Source organism: Hemicordylus capensis, chromosome 1 (assembly GCF_027244095.1).
Source record: "Hemicordylus capensis ecotype Gifberg chromosome 1, rHemCap1.1.pri, whole genome shotgun sequence".
In the NCBI taxonomy this organism is placed as follows: Eukaryota; Metazoa; Chordata; class Lepidosauria; order Squamata; family Cordylidae; genus Hemicordylus; species Hemicordylus capensis.
In genome coordinates, this window is record NC_069657.1 from 123,126,121 (window position 1) to 123,150,704 (window position 24,584).

Here is a 24,584-nt window from a genome sequence, read left to right on the forward strand (position 1 = left end):
CAAATGGAAATTTATCATAATACACTATTTAAATATATTCTACTTTCGGCACCAGTCGGCTTGGTAATATTTAAAAGCAGTCAGCAAGCAGTGGAAACTCTGATACCTTTTGTAACAGTTTGTATGTCAAACTGGCAAAGTGCCCACAGCGTAGAGCAAAAAAAAGAAAGAAAGAAATCTATTTAATGTCTGCCCCACAAGGCTACATGAGGTTTGACTGGCAGAAAGCGGAGAGTGGCTTTTGATCATGTGTCCTAACAAGCAGTTCCAGCTCCTGTCTCCTCAGCTGAAGAGCTCCACATTGCCTATTCAAACAGAAGTGACAGGCCACTACCCTCGTCTTTGGCTCTAGTCTTGCACAGTGGGAACGATACTGGAAACAGAGGCACTGATTAAACAGAGCACTTTTTTCCCCAAGACAAGCAGGTTGTCTGAATCAAAGTTGGGCAGAATCAATTCAACATTATTAAAAGAGGATATGAAACTGGAGCTGAGTGATGTTAGGCCAGTTCGTACAACCTCAGGGATTCACAAAGTGACAAGGGGGATAAGCAATGGCAAGGCTTACAAAGCAGGGTCAGAAATTAGCTACGACACCTTGGCCGGTTTCCCATTGTTTCAGTTTCCCTGTATTTGAAGCTCACTAATTTCTTCATAGTGAGATAGAGATAGATATATATCTCCACACACATACACACAGAAAAAACTGTGATAGAATGTGCAGTTTTAGCAGAACACAAATATCTGTTTTTAGTATAACAATCCTATTGTGCAACTTGGTTATTTCTTTTTCTCACTTCATCTTTTTTCTAGTTAGTACAGCAATGAGGATTTTTGAAAAGTGTTATCAGCATGCATGACTATACCTGTCACACATAGCTTGAGCTAAAAATTAAAACTAACACACACACACACACACACACACACACACACACACCCCAGAAAGAATACCATGCTGCTTAGTATTCATTCACCAAACAAGAATGAATACTGTCATTATTGTTTGATGGTGGACATTAACAAATATACCATTTTTAAAAACAGCTTGCTGGTGGGAATCCAGAGCCTGCTGGAATGCTTAGGCAATGCCCCAGATATTATTTATTTATTTTTTACATTTTATATCCCGCTCTTCCTCCAAGGAGCCCAGAGAGGTGTACTACATACTTAAGTTTCTCTTTCACAACAACGCTGTGAAGTAGGTTAGGCTGAGAGAGAAGGGACTGGCCCAGAGTCCCCCAGCAAGTATCATGGCTGAATGGGGATTTGAACTCAGGTCTCCCCGGTCCTAGTCCAGCACCACGCTGGCTCTATACCTTATCTGTCAAGTTAGTCAGAGGAACAAAAGATCAATGTCTGTACAATTTTGATAGTCTCACAGAATAAAATAGAAGAAATTATATATTTTATTGGACCATTGTTTTAAACGTTCCAAGCTTTTAACCTAAGCTAAACCAGTGCCTAGACAATATATGGATGGAAGACTACTTGGGCAGGCCACAAATGTTACTTTGCTACATTTATATTCTCTCAATATAAAAAGATCAAACTATCAAGCATAAAGATATAAATAAAAATAAAGGTCATGTAAACAAGATTCACCACCAATTTGGCCATGCAGGATCTATTTTAATTTTGCTCTGATACTTATTGAAGAATATTGACATTGTGCAAAATTCCCCACAGAAATTGTAACATACCATTATCGTCCCAACTAAAAAAACCCAAAAAATTCCCAAGTAGTGAGCAAGCTTTCAAATTCATCAGAAGTTTTCTTCAAGCTGGATGTTAAGCAAAAAACAGACAAAGCGGTGGGGTGTGTGAAAAATGTTCCTGGGCATGAGAAAAAGCCCCAGTCTGACATTTGCTATAGTCTTATAATGAAATGGAGTAGGTGTTTCAGAGGCATAATTAGGTTATATCATTTTGATGCAAAAAGATCTCGCATTGCAGCATGGTATACTGGAGTGAAGGAGCAATGGCTACTAACCAGCGGCCAATATGTATCAATTAGCACTAGAGGCAGATCCAAACAACTGCTAGCTTTTATATCTTCAAAAGGAGCCACTATTCCATCACCCTGATATGCCTTGTCACAACCTGAGTTGGTCCTAATAAAGGAACTATGTTACTGATGCCATTTTTTTCTAATAGATCAACAGGGCTATCTGTATCTTTCTGCAGCAAAAGGAACACCAACATTTAAGCACAAACGAGGAACATACCTCCAACTGAAAGAGCCCCTGTACAAGCATCACTGCTTACAGGACACAGAATAGAGGTTTTGATTCTGGTGCAAGGGCACAGCTGATGACCTTTCACTGGACCCTGTATCCAAAGTGTAGCAGCTGCAGCATTTGCCTCCTGTCACATAAGCAGGTCTCTAATCCTGACTACAACAGAATCCATTTCAAGGGGAAGCAAGCCAAGTACTCCTCAGATAAAGGAGTGCCACCATCCAGCCTTGTACCCAAGGTCAGCGATTCTGACACTGTGAGTGAGAAGCTCAAACCTCTCTTGGTATGTCACCAGCAACCCAAGAGACCTCACTGCTGAATGAACCTGTACTTCAGGAAGACGACATCACATTTAGAGGCTACACAGTAGGGATGTGAAAAGAGAAACATTATTTCATTGCACCATTTTCATTATTAAGCACTTCCATTTGTTTCACTGAAGGCATTCACTGAAATCACTTTAATTTAATTAAAATTCTATTTTTTTAAATTACTCGCCTTCATTCGTTTGCTAAAAGGGGAGTCCTGTAGTTCAGCAGCAGTGGGGAGCTTTTTTTCTTTTCTAAAAACTTTCTTTTACAATTTAAACAGGAAGCCACTACCACTTTTCTCACAATTTGCTGATATAGCATCATTCTGTGGCAAAAATTATGATCACCCGTGGGGGATTGGCATGTTTCAGTGGCAGGAGCCATTTTATGATTGCATACAGATGTAAACAAAAACTGAAAGGAAGGGGGCATGGCTATGCAAGAAGGGGGAAGTGTATTCCAGATAATCTAACTTTAGTTGAGGAAGCTATCAGGAGGGAAAAGGAGCCCAAGACTGGTGAGAGTTCTTGAAGGAGTTAAAGGCACAATCACACACAACTGAAATAAAAATAGAAATGGAAGACTTCTAAGAAAAAGTGTGCAAACAGGCACAACAAATTATGAGTTGACAATTTAAAAGGACACACAAGAAATGGTAGGAGTGGCAGGTCATAGTCACTCTTGAAATCCTTGAAAGCTGTAAGCAATAAAGGTTTGCCTAGCTTTCAACTCATAGGAATATAGGAAGCTGCATTATATCAAGTCAGACCATGGGTCTGTATAGCTCAGTATTGTCTACACTGACTGGCAGCAGCTCTCCCAGGTTTCAGGCAGGAGTCTTTCCCAGTGCTTCCTGGAGATGTCAGGGACTGAACCTGGGACCTTCTGCATGCAAACAGATCTTCTACCACTGAGCTACAGCCCAGTGAATATGGTATAGCAAATAATACTCACATGTAGTCACCCATCCAAATGGAATCCAAACTTAGCAAAGGGCACAATTCATGCTCACTACTGCACAACCATCTCTCCAACTCAATTTCTCATGTAGGACAAATAAAGGTGATTAGCCAAGACTCTTGGGGACACTGGCTGATAGCCTAACAAAGTCCACACAGAAGGACAGACTGTGGGGATGAGAGGTGGGTCACACACAACTGCCTCAGTCCCCCTAACGTGCACACTATTGTGCAAGTCGGTGAAACGCCCCTGCTCTGCCCACACTATGTAAGAGTGGAAACACATATCTGATCCTCAACAACAGGCCTGTAACCAGCCTTAAAAAAAAGTGTGTGTGTGTGGAGGGGGGGGGTTTGCAGAAGTCAGGGGAGGCATTTTAAAAAATGTTCAGTGAAAACAGTCAGTGAGCCTGGTGTGGAAAGAGAATTTTTTGGTGTGGCAGGTACACATCATGCCACACGCTGGCTACAGGCCTGCTCGGCAATATATTTCCTCTCTTCCAAAGCACCTCTGGAGCTGTGTGCAGGCCCCTGGCATGTCTCCACAATCCTTCTTTACTCATGTACTTTGTTAGTCAGGATATCTGCCACTGTCAGGAAAGCAAAAGCTACAACAGCTGAAGCTGACAAGGGATGCCGAGAGCAAAACAAGGGGCATTTCCAGGTATGTTCAAAGTAAGAGGACCATTGCTCAGTAAAATAGTGATATGTTACTGGATGACACAGAGAAGGCTTTTGTAAGGTTTCATGCAATTTCTCTTCTGGGATAAAGAAAAGGGTCAAGATTGCAGTATAAAATTGAGCAGAGTTGTTCAGGAGACACTTATCTACCTTATATGAGCCCAAGTCTTAAGGGCTGAATGAATTGCATTCTAGGGTGCTATAAGAACTTGCTGCTGTATATCAGAACCTTTATCATCTGTGGAAAATTCTGGAGGTGCCAAGTGAGGTGTCACTAGACTGGAGAAGGGCTAATGGCCCTATCTTCAAAGAGTGGGGAAAGGAGAATCCAGGAAGCTTCAGACTGGTCAGTCTGCTTCAATACCAGTGAAGATACCAGAAGAGAAAGGAGTTTATCTGCAGGCATCTTGATAACAATGCAGTGTGGAAGGCAGCATGAATTTGTCACAAATAAATCCTGCCAGACTAACGAACGGCTCTCTCTCTCTCTCTCTCTCTCTCTCTCTCTCTCTCTCTCTCTCAAATCAGGATACTAGCTTAGTGGATTACTGGCATGCTGTGGGCGTAACATATCTTGATTTCTGCAAAGTATTTGACAAAGTTGCCTATGATATTTTGGTTAACAAACTGGTTCAATGTGGGCTAGATGATAATATCATCTGTTGTGATTCACAACTGGTTGAAAAACTATATTAATCAAACTGGAGAGAAGTTTAAAATGGAGTGTCTCAGTGCTCTGTTATGGGTCTGGTATTGTTCAACATTTTTATCATGCCTTATAAAGGGGTGAAGAAATATGAAGAAATCAAATATGTCAAAGACAGACAACTTGGAGGGATAGTTAACACCCAAACAAAATGCAAATAAAATTCAAATGATCGTGACATAATCGAGGGGCTGAAACCAATAACATGAACAGTTTTGCACTTGGGTTAAAAAATATCACATGTATAGGCATAGCATGGGGAATACCTCACTTGGCAATATGCTCTGTGCGGGGTGGGGGGGGAGGGAGGTGGGAAATCTTGAGACTGAAGCTAGTCACAAACTGAACATGAATCAGCAGTGCAACAAAGCTTTAAAAAAAGCTATTTTTAGCTTTAATCTGTGTTCCTAGAACCACAAGTTCTAAACTATGAGAAGTAATACTTTCACTTTATTCTGAACAGGTCAAACCTTATCTGGAGTACTGTGTCCAGTTCTGGGCACTGCATTTCCAAAAAGATGTAGACAAGTTAGAGAAGGGCATCAAAGATAGCCGAGGGTTCAGAAAATAAAAAATGATGAAGAAAGCTGAAGAAATTGGGTATATTTATCCTGGAGAACAGAAGATAAAGGAGGGGATATGATGCCTGAAAGGTTGTCACACACATAAGGACAAAGGCTTGCTCTCTACTGCAGAGGTCATCAGTACAACATCTGATGGGTTTAAGTTGCAGGAGGAAAGATTTTAGTTGAATAGTAGGAGAAATGATAAGAGTATTTGACAATAAAACCATAACCAAAGTTCTTCCTTGCTGGAGGCCTTGCTGGCCATCTGGAGATGTTCTCAGATTTCCTGTACTGAGCAGGGCCTTCAAGACCCACTCCAGTTCTATAATTCTATAACATTAGACAGTATCACATCTGTACTGAGCTAGAAAAACCAGAACACAATGATCAGTGTAAACAAATATTTATTTTCTTCTTATGTTCATAGTGAAGGTGAAGTTTTTAGGAGAGGGGGCACCATTATATCTGCACCAAGCCTTTATTTCCTAGCTAGAAATCTAATAAGAGCAGTCTAAAAACAAGAGTTTTTAAGCAGGCACAACACAACCAAATTTGACAACTTCAATAAAACAGTTTGTTTTGGCACAGATCTTCATGACTGCCAGTTACTAAACAATTCTCCAACTTGAAAGCATAGGAACACAGAGTGTATCAATCACAATCAGGTGCAGGAATGATTTGCTTGGCATTGCTGCATATTATATTATAGGGTTAGCTACAATCAACAATATTAGTTTACCTGCTGGACTCAATTACCATGCAGATGTAAGAATCCATATTTCATTAAAAAGGAGGGAGCACACAGATCCCTCCTCACAGAAGCACATGTCTCAACTACTGATCCCCTGTTCTGCTAAAAGCCTCTGAACCACTTTTCTCGTTCTCCCTCTGCTTTGCTAACATTGTGTTAACCTGCAATTAGGTTAATGCAAAGTTGCTTGAATGATACTCAGTGCAGGTGGGATGGATGTGCTTCTAATGTTTTTCAGGCTGGTACTTATCTGCAAGGGTGGATGGAAAAAAATTAAAATGAAAAACATTAGTGTGGGTTTTTTTTCCATTTGTTCTGGTGATTTTCTGGATTCTGGAATTTGAAAGTGAGAAGAGAAGGTGTGGTTACAGTCATTTCATTTCATATAAAACAATGATTGTTCAACTAGCTCAGTAGCTGTCAACAGATCTCCAAACAACTTTTTCCAGTATCTTGTACAGAAGAAGCTTTCTCCAGATCTGATTCCAGCCACTCTTTGATATGAAATGCTGGGAACTAGATTTAGGGCTATGTGCATGCAAATCTTTCACTCTAACACTGAACTAGGGGCCCTCTCAAACCGCATGCCCTGCTCTGTGGTTTTTAAGATCAAGGGAAACATAGTGGTTTTTGCTTCTGCTTTAATTCTGTTTGCAACCAAAGAGCCAATGGGAATTCCAAATAACCAATGTAGTAAGGAAAACCAGTCACAGAATAGCATTGTGGGAGGTGAAAAAGTACATAAACGTTGAGCTAGACAGAGACAGCAGCTTGATTAATGGTGGTGCTTGATCAATAGAACCCTCATTGAGTTCTAAAATGTAGACTGTGCCACTCTAAAATGTTGGCACCAGTCTAAAATGTAGACTGTGTTGGCACCAGTCTAAAATGTAGACTGTGCCAACAAGAAGTGGAGTAAAACTCCTTTTGGTGGCATAAATATGGGGAAAGTATGATAAAAATGAATTTAAAAAGCATATGAATCTCCACATCTTTACTCATCACGAGACAACTTAAATGGCTTGGGGCCAGGATACCTTGAAGAGCTCCTGCTGCCACACAACCCTCTGTCATATAGGCTTCTGAGGGTCTTTTGCAGGTTCCTCCCAAGGCGAGGTAAATAGTGACCTATGATAGTGCATTCTCAGTTGTGGCATCTCTAGAATGTGCTTCCTAGGGAGGTTCATCTCCCTTACTAGGGAGGTTCAGTCTGATGCCTTTTTCAAAGCAAGTCAAGTCCTTTTTATAGCCCTAGGCTTTCAGATCTTTTAGTTTTAATCATTGTTTTATGTGGCTGTAAGTTCCTCTTGCTGATATTGTTTTATGCTGTTTTAATTATTGTATTTGATTGGCTTTACTGATAAGTAAAGTTACCCAGTCAGGAAGCAGCTGCCCAACAAGTGGGATATATACAACTCCTAAATGAAAAGACTAATCTAAAAAACAAAAACAAACCTCTGTTATTTAGTATTTTTAACATGACTACTCACACTTTTTGATACATTTCATGTCACTAATAAAAACAATTCCATTAAATCAACAGATACACTTTGCATGTCAAAAACATGGGTAAACAGTTTAATCTATTTTATCATTTTTTGCTTTAAAATATAAGTAAAAGCATATTTGAAAGGTTTCCCTTATTTGGTTTGCTTAAGTTAATTATTCTTATGATGGTGGTTTACCTAACTTGCTTTATTCTTTTGACTCTAGAGGAAGTTTTCCTGTGACTTCCTGGTCTGCCTGCCAGTGCCAGCCAGCATAGCTTCCAGAACTATCATATGGCAGCTTCAACAGAACTGAACATAGCGGCTATTTCCTTCATACACTTTTCCTTCCTGTCCTTCCTTCTGTTGTGGGTAAGCCAAGGGGCTCGCCTCTTACCCACAACACTTCCCTAATCTAAGCAGGTCAGATCTTAGATATAGAGTCTCTCTCTTTCTCTCTCTCTCTCTCTCTCTCTCTCTCTCTGAATGCATCTCTGTTTCACCTGACAGAAACATAAAGGTGTCAAGATTATTATTTTTTTAAGTAATGATAAAGGTATCCAAAACCAAATAGTCTCCTGAAAATAAGGAATATATTAGCATTTAAAATATGTAACAACACTGAGCATTTTTACTGTCGTTTCCTTAAGAAAAGCTGATCTAATTAGCTATATCTCCAAAGTGTGTACCTAGCATTTTTAGTATTATCATAACATTTTGCTTAGAGTTGACATTTTTATTCTGACAAGCACTGTCTGGAGAGCTCTCAATAAATAATACATTGACAATTTTCCGTAAATAAGCAGTGGACACAAATCGTTATCCTTACTTACAGCTGCCCCTCTCTAATAGTGCTTTTACAAGGAAGGTGACTATTCAGTCTAATGCAATCCTCCCAGTGCTCAAAAGACATTTTCATTCATTACCACGGTCACAAGCACTTAAAGCACTTTTAGGCACTGTTGCAAAACAGCAGGAATGGCAGAGAAAATAAGACTAACTAAAACCAAAGTTCATCACCAAAGAAACCAGAGGTTGTTTACCTAAACAAACTGAAATCTAACTTACAGAAAGATAACATACATGCAGCTAATCCACATAGAGGCTTGTTTCTTAAGGAGTTTTTCTTTCTCAAAAGCTTGAAGTCACAGAAGACACAGCAAGTGTCATGTGTTAATTCTAAACCCAGCCACAATACATACCTTAACTTCTAGTAGCAAAGGATTGCCAGATCATATCACTTCCTGTACTATAGAAATTTTAGTTGTAATGAAATGTTAATTGTATATTTTTCGAAACCCATCTAATTGAAATTATTTTGCATATTGTATTAATTCAGTGAGAAACACAAATTCTTTTCACATCAAACTCAACTGATCTGAGAGTGCATTGGCCTTTTGGGTGGAACTGCCATGATCAGAAAGCTGCACTTATAGAACAGATTCCTGAATGGAAATGCAATCTTAGGTCAATAAATAATTTAATTGGAATAAGTGGACAGGTCTGTAGAAGCCAAGGGAAAGAGTTGTGGTATGCAAGGACAAGGCAGTGGAATGGAATCAGGAATATTAATAGTTTAATGAATCAGATATTATGTACTGAGAGGCAAGTGCAGACTGCTTTTCCATGCTCTTGATACTGGTTGTTTGTTCGCCCAACCTCTACTCCAGCACTGGAATACAAGTAACTAAAGGCCTATACAAAAGATGGCCTGGAGCAGGAGCAGGATTAACAAAAAACACTACACCGTCCCTTTTTAGACTGGTAATTGGTCAAAGATTAGGCAGCACTGAGTAAGAATAAATGGACAATTTCCATAATGAAGAGAAGAAAGACATAGGATTACCCTACGGATCTATATTAAAACTGGTGCTTTTCAACTTGTTCTTAAACAACCTATTATTGAGTTAAGTGTAAGTAATAAGATGGCCAAGTTTGCAGATGATCTCAAAAAGCTATTCAAGGTAGTGCAAACCAAAACTGACTAAGACCTCCAAAAGGCTCTCTCCAAACTGGGCAACAATGGCAAATACAGTTCAGTGCAAATAAGTGCACACTGAGGTTAAAAAAAACACCAAAAAAACCCCAACTTTATGTATACAACAATAGGGTCTGAACTATCAGTGACTAATCAGGAAAGAGATCCTGGAGCTGTAGTGCATAGCTCAAAGGAAACATCAATCTAGTGTGCAGCAGCTGTTAAAAAAGCAAAATCCATTGCTAAGGAACATTAAGAAAGAGATCAGAAATAAAACTGCTAATATTATAGCACATAACCCTCTCACACTACACTAGAACCAGGGGTCATCCCATGAAATTGATTGCCAAGAAATTTAGGACCAACAAAGTGAAGTACTTTTTCACACAACGCATAATCAACTTGTGGAATTCTCTGCCACGAGATGTGGTGACAGCCAAAAACCTGGATGGCTTTAAGAGGGGTTTGGATAACTTTATGGAGGAGAGGTCTATCATCGGCTACTAGTTGGAGGGCTAAAGGCCACCTCGAGCCTCAAAGGCAGGATGCTTCTGAGTGCCAATTGCAGGGGAGTAACAGTAGAAGAGAGGACATGCCCTCAACTCCTGTCTGTAGGCTACCAGCAGCATCTGGAGGGCGACTGTGTGAAACAGGATGCTGGACTAGATGGGCCTTGGGCCTGATCCAGCAGGACTATTCTTATGTTATAATGCCCTTATCTATGGTAGGGATTTACACGGAATTGGCAGGGCCAGTTTGAAGGGGGAGGTGGGTCAAATTTAAGGGTGGAGGAGGGTGCACTTCCCCCTCCCTTCGCTTTCCCTCCACCGGCGCACCATATGTCAAGACTCCATTGAGACGGCAGCATACCTTCCGGCTGCCCCGTTCCCTCCTTGGTTAGAAGTGGCCAGAAGTGTGGGGTGCATGAATGCACCCCCCACATACCCTGCACTTCCAGCTAAGGAGGGAATGGGGCAGCAGGAAGGTATGCTGCCGCCTCAATGGAATCTTGACAAATTGAACACTGGTGGGAGGGGGGGAAGTGGATGGAGGGGGTTGCATTGTCCCCCAACCTTAAGGTTGTCCCCCTCGCCTTCGAGCCTCCAAATCACACGGTGTTCGAACTGGGCCTCCAAACAGGTTCGTGAACATGCCTAATCTATGGTACAGCCACATTTTGAATACTAGCTGATATTCTGCACAGTTAAACTTCAGTGTTAGCAAGCTACGAGAGCTGCTGAGAACATACGTAAAAGGCAGTCCTGAGGCTATTGCAAAATTATTTAAAACAGTGTACGGACCCTAGCATTTATTTATTTGTTCAGTTTTTATACTGCATTATCATAAGACATCCCAAAATGGTTTACAAAAGTGAAAATACCATAAAATTTCATTAAAATAACATTTAAAACCTTGAAATCAGTGGCACTGTGCCACTACAATTATTTCCAACTGAAGTAGTGCTGTTTTAAGTAGTTCGCAAACAGCCCACCTCCACAACAGCCCCAGGGCCACCTTTTACAGCAGCCCTGGTGACTTGCTAATGCTGAGGTTTCACTGCACAGCATGTTGGCTACTGTGTGAAGTACTCACATCACAATAAAGTACACCTCAGTCTCAATAGAGTATGGGAAAGGTGCAGAAGAGGGCAATTAAAATGAGCAGGGGTCTGGAGCATCTTCCTGATGATGAAAAGCTACAGTCTTCTATCCTTGCTAACTGGGCAAAGAGGCACCTTTTTAACGTGGTGATTCTCTTTATTTTGCAGGAGGAGCGCCCTATCCACCCCCAGCACAGTATCCCTCCAGTGACTGTTGCTGGTGTCTATCTTACATTTCTTTTTAGATCATGAGCCCTTTGGGGACAAGGATCCATCTTATTTATTTATTTATTTATCTCACTATGTACACCACTTTGGAAACATGTGTTGAAAAGTGGCATGAAAATATTTGTTGTTATTTTTCATTCAGAGAAAAGGTGACTGGAAGGAACATAACTGAAGCTTATAAAATTATGCCTGGTGTGGACAAGTGAACACAGAGAGAAATGTTTTTTTCTCATCTCTCCTAATATTTTGCATCACCCAAAGAAACTGATTGGCAGAAGACTGACAAAAGTACTTGTTCACACCGCACATAATCAAGGAACTCACTGCCACAAGATGTAGTGGTTGCAACTAGCTAAGATGGCCTGAAAAGGGATTGAACACATTCATGAAGGATAACTCTATCAATGGCTACTGTCTTGAAAGCTATATTTTAACTCCAGATTCAGAATCCTGCAGGGGAGCAATAGTGGGATAAGGAGTACATCTTCATCTCCTGCTCGTGGACTTCCAAGAGCATCTGATTAGCCTAGAGGCATCAAACAAGATGCTGGGCTACATAAGCCCTGGCCTGATCTAGCTGCACTCTACTTGTGCCGAGTATAGTTTTGGCAACAAGGTCCACAGACTATTAACATATGTGAATCAAAGTGCCTCAGTGAGCCCACCAGTAGTGGCCAGTGTGGGCACCACCAGAGACGGGGGAGCCACGAGGCACCTTTAAGCATTAATCAGTAGGTGCTCACCTCTGCTCCAGCCACACCTCCAAGCTGCTCTGATCAGCAGTGTGCCACCCAGCACTCCCTGCAGTGGAGGATTGGCTCCACCACTCACCTGGCTTCTGCAGAGCCAATCCCCCACTGGCGGCCAGTTGAGTGGCGGGGCCAACCCCCCGCTGCAGAGAGGGCTGGGCAGCACACTGCTGCTCAAAGCAGCTTACAGGTGCAGTCAGAGCGGAGGTAAGCACCTACTGATCTATGCTTAAAGGTTGCTCATGCTGCCCCAGCCACTATTGGAGCACACCCGTTAGAACTTATAATTCTTTTACAAAGGATAAATGAGAATAGCAGCAGCAAAAGCAATCTATTTCTGGCCTAACTAAACCTAGGTTTGCATGATTCAGATTATACTTTAGCCTGAAAAATGCTTTGCAGTTAGTCCAGTTTCTCTTTCAGACTATAATGGATCTCTAAAGAACAATCACAAACATATAAATACTCAGTTGTTTAAGACAGAGAAATGGTGCTCTCTTTAATAGAAACTATGTGGGTGGGGATGTGGAGGAGATGGACAGGATGTAGCTGTACAACTGGAATTAAACCTAGATACTTCTCTTTAGAAAAGTTCAAGGGCATTTTTAGTGCTTGTCAGTGCTGGTCGGCTTTGTCTCATCCAAAAGATAAAATCTCCTGCAACAGTATAGCCCTTCATATTAGATTGGTATAATGCTTCAAACTGCCTTGTGAATGGTGTGTCATATAACAGTCCAGCAGCAGCACCAAGAATGGGTAAATGTGATGGCTATTTGCAGGAATTTAAAAACCATTAACATTTAAAGCAGAACACAATTTTATGATGATCAAACCAAACAGAGAGATATTCTAAAAATGTAAGTTATAGAAGCTGTGCCAGTTTTCTTTGATATGCAGTCTGACATTAGGAAGAGTATAAAAACAACAACAGCAGCTTTTATTTTTTTTTAAAAAAAAATAAAAATCTTTGTTTAGCCTTCTGCATTCACATATGCACATATGCATATTTCTGAGCTGCCCTGAAAATGCTGTGTATTGAAGGGTGGGATACAAATGTATAAAATACATAATAAACCAATATTTGATCTCATTAGCAGAATTGCCAGTAGAGGAAATATCCTATACACCCGTTTATATCATTAAATTAGTTCATCGTTCCGACTACACATGAATTAAGGAAAATAATTGCTGCTATATTACTGTGCTGTTATGTTGACTGATGGCCTCCAACAGGGAAACTAGAGTGGGAATCAGTTTATAAAAAGCTTTGTTGAAACATGATATTGTACTCTTAATACAGAATCAAGGGCAAAAGTGAACTATGAATGTGCACCCTGAGTAATTAGGTCTTGGGACGACTTAACAGAAATGAGATGTTGAGTTTCCAGTCTGCCAGATGACTTGCCAGCCTAACGTTCCACATTGCTAGGATTGCACTAAGACTTTGAAAGGAAATCTACCCTTCTAGCTACAGACAAGTCAGGTGCTGGCTATTACTTGCAGAGATTCTGTACGACACGTGATTATACGTGCTACTAATGTTATAGTATTATACTGGAATGGCACAGTCATTCCAGTCTAGTTAAGATATAGTGTATTCAACATTCTGCCATTATAAGCCCATAATATTCTATTGCTTATGAAGTCAAAGGTACCCAATGCCTCTGAAAGGCACCCAATGCCTCTGAAATCAAACACACATCAACTAGGAGTTAAGAGACAACAGCTATATTACAATGCCCTTATACAAAACTATGGTGGGGCCACACTTGGAGTACTGCATACAATTCTGGTCACCATACCTAAAGAAGGACATTGTAGAATGGGAAAAGGTGCAGAAGAAGGCAACCAAGATGATCAGGGGCCTAGAGCATCCAAACTTCCCCCCAGACTTCCTTATGAGGCAAAGCTACAATACTTGGGGCTTTTTCGTTTAAAAAAAGATGACTGTGGGGAGACATGATAGAAGGCTATAAAATCATGCATGGAGTGGAGAAAGTAGATAGAGAGAAATTTCTCTCTCTCTTGCATAACACTAGAACCAGTGTCATCCCATGAAACTGATTGCCAAGAAATACCAGTTGCAGGGGAGTATCAGCAGGAGAGAGGGCATGCCCTCAGCTTCTACCTGTGGGCATCCCAGTGGCATCTGGTGGGACACTGTGTGAAACAGGATGGTGATAAGACTTCCACCTGATCCAGCAGGGCTTTTCTTATGTTCTTTAGTCTGCCCACTGAGAATTCTGACTCCAAAGTTGGGATGGGCAAGTCCTGGCAATGTATAGTGAGTGAATTCTTGGTTCTGAACATAGGTGCCTAATAAGGAAAGTCTATGAGCACTCCGGCACCTGTAGTAGTTCAACAGGCCAATTCTCACAATCACCCTGGGCAGGTGGGGAGGGCGCAGGGGGAAGGCTGCTTTTCATTTACCTTCCCCCCATACAAACAAGCAGGTTGGCTCTGGCACACCTCCCATGTGCCCACATGGACAGGCCTGCTCCGTGCAGCTCTGTGAACTTGTTCCAGCCTCCAGGCATCCCTCAATGCAACACACAGTACATGCACTGTATTGGGTATCCCCCCCACTTCGATGGGTGTTCTATGCACCCGTCTCTATTATTCCCAGTAGCCAGCTTAAGGGTGCAAAAGTACTCTTAACCTCGGCTAAAAGTCGGGTTTATTAAGGGAGTTAGGCGAGAGGGGGGATCCACAAGGATCCTGCGGCTTTTCATGAGCAGCCTAACCCTGCTTGATGCAGCCCAGGCAGGGTTAGGCTGGTCATGAGAAAAGCCTCAACCATTCCTTCCCCTTCCTTCCCTTTCATGGGCATTTGTCGTCCCCCCCCCCCGTTTTATTCACAGGCGGTTTGGCTCTCATGGAGTACCAAAAAATACTACCAAAGAATAGTAGTTTGTTGGCACTGGGTGGGAATGGTTTCTGGATTTCCTTGCTGTACTTCTTTGGAGCTTTCTGGAAGCATGTAACTGAGAACAGTGAGAAAGAGTATGCTAAGCTGGAGTATACATGCCTTTCCCAGCAGCATTTTAATAACTGAACTTGAAATTCAACCGTACAAGCACACCTAGAAGGAAGAAAATTCCATTAAACTCAATGGGACTTGCTTCAAATAATGAGGGAACAGTTAAACAATCCCTGGGAAATTGTGTTGGGGGAGGGCCGAATAATGGAAAGGTCCTTTTAAAAATGTGAATGGAAACCCTGCACCCAGCCTGTTCTCAAAGAATTGGACATTAGCCACAGCATTCCACAGGGCATAAGATCTGATAGAATATTTAAAACAAAAATCCCAATAATCCCTCCTCTCCTGCTTTGTAGAAAATACAACAAGAAAGAGATAGCGACTGACATAAAGAGGAACAATACGCAAAGTAATCCTACTGAAATTAAAAGAACATGTTAAGGAATACCTCCTTTTAATTTCAATTAGGCTACTTTGAGTAGCCCTATTAACCATTCAGTGGAGGCCTGAAGATTACAACGGAGAAATCTGTTCTGTCTATGCTCAGAGGCTACATCAATTGTGTACGACTTTTAAAATGTACTACTCTCTAGACAGAAGAAAAAGATACAGCATAAGCATCATTAAAACATGCCACAACTTTATTAAAGTTGGTAGAAGTGTCAGGGCCAGAAGAGCTCATAACAGCTCCTCAGAGCTCAACTGTAGCCAGAGAACAGGCCCTAAAAAGGCTGGGGGAGAGCTACTGATCAAGGCCTGCGGGTCCTGAATGAAGGAAGGAGAGAATGCTATAAGGGCTCATATACGTTTCTTATATGAGTTGGGGTTTCAAGAATTGGGTGGCTTTGTTCTCTAGTGGGTCATAAAGCAGAGTATGAGTCACTACATATTGTAAAAAGGTGCAATGCAAAAGTTTAAGGACTACCATTTCAGTCAAATTGGCTTAAGGCCTAACACTATTTCAGGAGACAGCATTGCTGATAATACCATCTTGAAGGAAATTAAATCAAACAGGAGAACTGTGAGGTTTGTGGAAAAATTTTGGGAAGAGAATCTGTAGAGTCTAAAGCAGTTGTTATTTTTAATGATCATTGTTTGCGTGTGTGTGATTCAGTTTAAAATGTAACTAAATGATATTCAGACTTGCAGGGCAATCTTGTGCAGACCTCAGGAGTAGTAAACTCCATTGTGTATAGTTCAAAAACTAGTAAACAACAAAAAGAAAAACAGATTTAAAGTGAACACAAATTACCTGCTTCCTGTAGTAAAGCATCTTAACTCTCGTCTTAAACCGAAGGTTTTTGGATTACTGAATAAAATAATAAGTGTGCATCTATATCTTGGCTTAGAAAGCTGACCAGTCCAAGAAAAGGTGGATATAATTGATGTGGATGGGGCTCGTTCCTGGGTCCACTTAGCCAATCCGTCAGACACAAGGACAGGGAATGATTATTCGAGGTGTTATTGCTCTGCAGATAGCAATAGGTAATCAATAGGCTCATGCTCTCAAACCGATTACAGTTTGGTTACAGGTGCATCTTACATTTATACAAATAATCTAAATGATGCTGACACCCTAGACACAGTATACATGGCCCAAGTATCTAGTACGCATGCAAATGATTCATTGTTCATCTGGTGATTACTCCTTATTTGGGTAGATCCTGTTTTCTGGCAGTGGGAACCTTAGCTGTGTTAGCAAGTCTCATAGATACAATTTAACGGGAGAGAGATAATGACGTTAATCAAGAGAGGCAGTGATGTCCCTGAGCCGGGCTAGGTTACTTTAAGTTAAAATGAGGTTTTCTAGGCAAAAATGGAGTTTCTTTGGTTTTCTAAACACATCATAATCAAAATATTATTTAGGAGATATTTATGCAAAATGAACTGAAAAGTAACAATTCAGTTAAAAATGTACCTGAATGACATTCAAATTTACGGGGCAATCATGTGCAGACCTCAGGAGGAGTAAACTCCATTGAGTATAGTTCAAAGACTATGTAACAGCCACTATATGGCAAAAGTAGCAGGACTGGTGAAAAAGTCAGTACAACCAGGCTGTACTTTGTTCCACAAGTGAACAGCTCCCCACTAATCACAGGCCAGAAACGCATCTGAAAACTCACCTCTTTTAAAGAAGTTTCTTAAACATAAACTTTGAAAGAAGTTTCTTAAAAAGAAAAGAAACAGAGGGCTTTCCCTACCCTTCTGCCTGAAAAATGTTTTAGCAGAGTTGCTTGGAATTGCGCCCAGGACCTTATGTAGAACATGAGTATTGCTTTAATAAATGACTACTCACTGTGAGCTTTTATTCCACAATAAAGTGTACTTTAAATGTATGGGTCTCAGCTTCAGGCTGCAGAACCATCAGTTTTCAGAGTAGGCATACATAGGAACCTGGGAAGCTGCTTTGTACCAAATCAGACCATTGGTCCATATAGCTTAGTATTGTCTACACAGAGGCAAGGTTGCAGGCAGGAATGTATCTGAGCCCTGTCTTGGAGATACCAGGAACATGCAGATGCTCCTCCCAGAGTGGCTCCCAAGGAGGAAGACAGGAAATGTTTCTTAAGTCCCAGTGAAAGCCTCACATTCAATCAGTGTTGTTCCATTTAATTAGGCATCTGCTTCATTTTCCTTATCGGATATTATGAGACTGAGCAAAAACTTTGCATGCAACAGTGTGACTAATGTATATTGAGCTATAAAGAATGGGTAACATCCAGACTAGTTAGTGATGACTAACAACCAATGAGAAATCAATAAGACAAACTGGTCATGACTAATTTAAGTTCAATTATTTTCATTGGGACTTATTGACTAATTAGTTTGGATGCTGCCCAATGTTTTTTTTCTTCTTTAATATATAGCAGAGCCCGATAACCTAAAGTTCACTCATTAGAGGACTGGCTACAGGTGTGAGATGCAAAGTAAAAAAGAGGAGCCAAGGTAGGGATAAAGAATCAATCCATTGTATTTCAAAAGGTTTGCTATATTCTGAAGCAAGGGTTGATCTACAGGGCTGAAATGTTGAGTAAAATTCCAGGTGCCCAATTTAAAAAAGGAAATAAAAGAGAAAGTCCATGTGTATTTTGCATTTTTGAGAGTGACTGAGTTGGTATTGGAATGCTTTCACAGTAATCTTGAATACCTGGTTATCCAAGTAAGATAAAAATTGTAAGGATGTGCACTTAGCCCTCCCGCCGCTTTTCCCCTGCCAGCGCTCCGTTATTTTCCAAAATCCATGGGGCAGCAGCATACCTTCCAGCTGCCTCTTCCCCCGTTATTGGCCAGAAAGGCAGAAGTATAGTCTGTGCATGCACCTGCTGTCATGCGTGCATGCACATTGCACATCACACGCGATGAACGATGTCCACAGCAGGCACACGTGTGCAACAGCAGGTGCGTGCGCAGACTATACTTCCGCCTTTCAGACCACTGGTCTATATAGCTCAATATTGTCTACACAGACTGGCAGCGGCTTCTCCAAAGTTGCAGGCAGGAGTTTCTCTCAGCCCTATCTTGGAGATGCCAGGGAGAAAACTTGGAACTTTCTGTATGCAAGCAAGCAGGTGCTCTTTTCAGAGCAGCTCTATCCCCCTAAGCGAATATCGTACAGTGCTCACATACATGTAGTCTCCCATTCAAATGTAAACCAGGGCAGACCCTGCTTAGCAATGGGGCAATTAATGGCACAGTGGGGAAATGGCTTGACTACCAAGTCAGAGGTTGCTGGTTCAAATCCCCGCCGGTATGTTTCCCAGATTATGGGAGCGTTTCCCAGATTATGGGAAAGACCTGTATCAGGCAGAAGTGATATAGGAAGATGCTAAAAGGCATCATTTCATACTGCGTGTGAGGAGGCAATGGTAAACCCCTCCTGTATTCTACCAAAGACAACCACCAGGCTCTGTGGCTGCCAGGAGTTGACACCACCTCGACGGCACACTTTACTTTACCTTACCACAAGACCAGCTCTCCTCCTCCTGGGATATGTATATCCCAGCTCAGCGTGTGAGTCTATCCTCTGACAGCTTGCTGCAGGCACAATATTCATTTGCCCTTACAAGTGCAGGCGCAAATAGAATACTATGTAGCAAAGACCAAAGCCATATTGATGGCTTTGCCAAAATTATAGAAGTCTTCCAAACTAATGCAAGGTATGCCTACTTGCAGCCAAGATGCTTGTTTTTGTGGTGTGATATACAAGGCATGATATTGGCTGAAGCACCATTATTACGGAGAGATTAAAACAGCTGTACATTATGCTGAAGCACTCACTGTTCCCTTTTACAGACAGACGGTCCTGGATTACAAGCAGCACTTGACCATTTAAATCGCTACAACAACCAGATTTAACCAGCTGGGCCATATTCTCTTAGGCAGGGCCTGTTGACCTCCACAGTCACAGCTGCTCAAGTGAAATTATGATTAGACAACTTATTTCCAGAAGCCAAAGGACTCTGATTAAATATGTTTACTTAGACTTGTTAACATTTTTAAATGTGCATTCATTTCCTCACAACTGACAGTTGCATTAAGTCTCTAAATCCTACACACACTAAGGTTGATACAGGGTAACTAATAACATAAAATGTACATCTATGTGAAGCATTTTGTTCTACAGAGCTGTACAGTACACAAGCTGTGTTTCCCACAGGAAGGAAGCCATATGTTTATTAAAGATAAATGACAACTGGAAGGCTGCATGGTCTATTGCAGGACTGGACAACTAGCTCAGCAGTGAAGGCCGCATCAGAAATATATTATAATCCAGAAGGTCAAGATTAATTTGCATATGTTAGTTCCAATAATTAGCCTAATCGGCATATAGTTCTATGGTTCTTGAAAATGGCAAGCTACCGTTGGCAGTGCTGCTTATTGAGCTATATGCTCTTCTGAAACTGGTATCTCAAATGTTAAAAATCACCTTAATTTTATTCCCAGAAGCCCATAGGCAAACCAACTATGCCTGAAGAATGTTTATTGACCACCCCTGATAGAATATGGAATATGGCTTTGCCTGATCAAAATTAGTCCATTTCCAAATCACATGGTCCAAATAGTTCATCTGGTTAACTGTAAGGTCATTTTCTGTAACCTGGCTAGCAAATATCACGAACAGCAATCAGTGTCTTTTCCAGCTTAATGAATAACATATTTCTTTGCAGTCAGATAAACTTAAGGAATTGGTCACTTCAGTTCTACAAATATACATACTATTGAACATATTGTCTACACTAACTGGCAGCAGTTATCCAAGATTTCAGTCTTTTCTAGTTCTCCCTACAGATGCCTGGGACCTTCTGCATGCAAAACATGTGCTCTTATCATTGAGCTATAGTGTCATTGCCAACAGTGCTACTGAAACTGTTTAAATTATTTTGAGAGCACCTGAGCGCTTCTTCAAATTAGCTGCTGAAAGAAGAACCTTCAGACCCTTCACAAATCAGATGACAACCTGGACTGCATACAAAATGCGAAAATCCATAATTTTTCCCCTACAACTTTAGAACCATTTAAAGAAGACTGTTTCAATATCATTTCCTTATTAGTTCCACTAATGCAAATTGCTTATCCTATTCTAGCGCACTCAGCAGAAAGAGACAGGAATTACAACTTTGTATTAGCCAATAATGTGTGGGTATATTTAGCAATTTGCTATTTCAAACTAATAGGCAACCAAACATGCCCCAACAATTAGTATTCCTATTTTTTTTTAACACCTAACAATATCTGGACCATATCATCGTAAAGCTAGCAATATCAGTTGCAAGTTAATTTTCACTGTTTGTTATTTAAAATCTCACTGTAAATTCATAATGCACATTTCCAACAACAGACAACTGAGCTCCCTCATTAGAAGAAGCCAGCCAAGATAATTCAACAGGAAAAATGTAGCCCATAAAATACAAAGGTATTAAACTACACAAATGTGCAAAATTATCTCCTTCCATGAAAACACAATCATTGAGACACTTTTCTCTATCTGGCAAGAATATCCACCATGAAACACTCTTAAATTCACTTTCTCTTACATGAGAGAGGATATCTCATTGTAATCAAATCAGGTTCTTCATAAGTTAATAAAGAGGGAGGGCAGAATCTATATCTCTCTCTCACTTTCACTCTCTCTCTCTCTCACACACACACACACACACACACAGTTGTGCTTACTCGTGAAGCGCATCTTGCAAATATATTCGAAACTGCATTCAAAATTGCCATGAAACCATCTTAGCTACTTTGCAATATGATCAACATTTTAATATCCTCTCTGTAAAAGATGAGCCATAACAAATTTTAAATTTAAAATAGTTTCCTATAGTCTCATCATCAAACTGTAGCCAACAACTTATTTTTAAATAAGGTTTTTAAAATGAACTTCAAAAGTCTAAGTCTGAAGACAGATGGCTGAGAAAAATCTGGAACATTATCACTCTGGAGAAGCTTGAAATACCTATATAGCATAAAACATATTTAACTATATGTTTGGCATATAAAAACCAAGCCAAAAAAAAAAAAGGATGTCGAATCTGTCATGGATCATCTTTTACATATAGCTTTCCCCCTCATTTTAAATATAGTCGTGTATCAGTTCTAGAACTGCGGAATCTCAGGGTTTAGCCTTAACATTCTAGATTTGTTCCAACTTCCTTTTTCTGCTACCAAATTTTACGGGTCGGAGTCTACTGACAGGTTTTGGATCCAATAACATCCAAATCTAGCCTGTGATTCTTCCTTGCTGAACTAGAATGCTATTAAATTATAACAAATATAATTAATTCTGAAAGACAGCACAGGTGACTTCATGCAATATTTGTCAATATGCCACTGTAACCATTTGTCCCACTGTAAATTGTAAATGTCGGATGAGACTCAGACATCCAGTCACACACGAGAAGGGTAATTTTCTCTTTCTTTCAGGAGCCCCTCAACTGACCTTTGAAACATATGCATGGAAAGGAGTATCCACAGAAGGCACTTCGACACACAATTTCATATGCTGAAACCTCAGTGATGCCAATGGAACTTAAGCATACAAAACAGTGCACTGTGATTGTACCATGAGCTACTAGAAGAATCTACTTACACAAAGCCTCTATTGTATGCTTTGTCCATCTCTACTAAAATGCTTCACAAACCTTAGCCTTACCTTAAGGGTTTTCTGAATGTCTGAAAGCAAAGTCCTATGGGCTCATACTACCTTTTAAAAAGCAGTTCTAATATACCAGAGAAGCACATCTCTCAAAATGGAGGACTGGAAATTCTCATAGGCCACTCTGTTCTTCACTTGCATTCTTCCCCATCCCAAGTTAGTCTTGGTCATGCAACAAATCTCATACTTTAGTCCTGAGCATAAATATGAGAATAAATTGAAATCTACTAGCTGAATCCCTGAACTATTAAAAAGTGCACTGGCTGTCTAGAGGAGATCCTGTCTGAGTATTGACATACAATTTACTTATTTTTGGACAATACCCACCCACAATCTTGTCCAATTAATTACCTGGTAAGAAATATATTTAGATTCCACTTAATATACCTTTCATAATATATGCATATCACATGTATGCTGGGCAAAAACACACACAAATACTGCTAATGAAATTCAGCAATAGATCTGTAAATATGGTTAACTCCAAAACCCAAATATAGGCTTGCCATACCAATTATGTTCCTGGTGTGTAATTCATTATTTGAGGGATGAAATCTACAAGAGGCGAATAGATTAGAATATGACACATACCCTCCTGCTCAGTTCTGGTCATCTCCTCTAGTTTCTTCTGTTTCAGTGTGTCCACCACATCGGCAAGGCTTCCTTTGCGGCGTTCTGGAGTTCCGAAATTAACACTGGTCATTAGCTCACTGCGGTCACGACCTCCTTCTTCGGGTTTATGTGGTGAGGTAGAAGTATTTCGGAAGGAATATAAGGAACATAACTTATTACTTTCTGACTCCTGTAGAGAAACAAGACAATAATACAAGTATAAATAAAGTCTCCTGATTACAAGAACTTGAATTACTAGACAAGAGCAACTGAATATTTTGAAAAAGAAGAGCTGAGCTGACTCAGTCGTTCAGCTTCATTTTCATTCAATTGTTGTAAAAAGCAAATAAAAACAAAAATTATACGCCTCAAATTTTCCCTGTGTGTTTCAACCCCACCCCTGAAATTTCATTTTTAAAAAAAATTCAAGTTCAATAAAAACACCAAAAGGCTGTTTTTCAAATCTCCAAGGAACTGGGCAGTCACTGAGCTTGTCCACGTGGCACAGATCAGGGACATTTCTGAGCCTTGGAAAGAAAAGAGCTATGCAGTCTTTGAGCATCTGATCAACCTTGAACAAGCTCTCAACTTGACTAAAGCTAGACAGGATGCTTTATATACTCTTAGTAACTCCCCTTGCTGTAGTCCATGTGACTGTTCCTACCCTAGCCCTTGGATGCTTAAAGTCTCACTGGCTGGGGGTGAGAGTGCCTAGAGCATACGTAATGAAACTCTGCCTAACCTTCAGCTGAGTGAGGTCAACAAGCTCAGGGATTGCATAGCCCGTTAACTTTCAAGACATGGAAGCTTTCATGTGACTGCACAGTTCCTCTAAAACAGCGATTTTCACTATTTTTCAAGCAGGGGCTATTTTTGCAAAACAAAAACAACCCCTTACATGTGAGTCATTTCTCACTGTGCTGACCTCCGCACAGTACTGTGTTTTTCACCGAGCTGGGAGAGTTCTTTAGGAGAGACAGAGCCCTCTCTTAAGAGCTCTATGAAGAAAGCAATGGGAAGGGCCACAATTCCCATCACCCCATGCACACATTCCAAGAGGGCTCAATTCTTAAGAGGGCTTAATTTCCCTTAAAGAAGCCCTACCAGTACTGGGCAAAGCATGGCACTGCACAATGGTAATGGTTGTGCCAGGAGGGTTATGCAGAGTATTCTGCTTTGGCTGAAGCTTTACACAGGCACAATAGTCAGGGGGCCCCACTTAGAGTTGATAGGGGCCACTGGGCCTTGCAATGAGGAACACTGGGCCTTGCAATGAGGAACACTGCTCTAGAACCTTAAAAATCAGGATTTGGGGGCTTTTACACAGTTCTGTCTGAACTCCTATCAGTGTCCAGGACCTGGACAAAAAGCTGTAAAAATCTTCAAATTTTGTGCAATTGGCTTAGCTGTGCCAGGAAAGGCTCTCCCTTCATGAATATGCAAATATCAACATGAAAGTCAAGAAAGATCAACTCAGTTCTATGAACTATTTAACTGAGGACATCGCAAAGGCATGCTAAGCATGCCAAATCTTAGGTTCTAGAACCTCAAGATCAATAGGAATGTCCCCAGAAGCTGGG

General features: G+C 40.7%; 1 protein-coding gene across 20 annotated transcripts in view; it reads right to left on the reverse strand.

Moving 5' to 3' along the window:
- Nucleotides 1–24,584, reverse strand: part of SOX6 (SRY-box transcription factor 6) — a 676,724-nt gene that overhangs the window by 367,228 nt on the left and 284,912 nt on the right. For all 20 annotated transcript variants that reach the window (XM_053252042.1, XM_053251996.1, XM_053251998.1 and 17 more), the window contains one exon: nucleotides 22,984–23,194. In XM_053252042.1, the coding sequence (XP_053108017.1) occupies nucleotides 22,984–23,194 (211 nt within the window). The remainder of the gene's footprint in view (nucleotides 1–22,983; nucleotides 23,195–24,584) is intronic.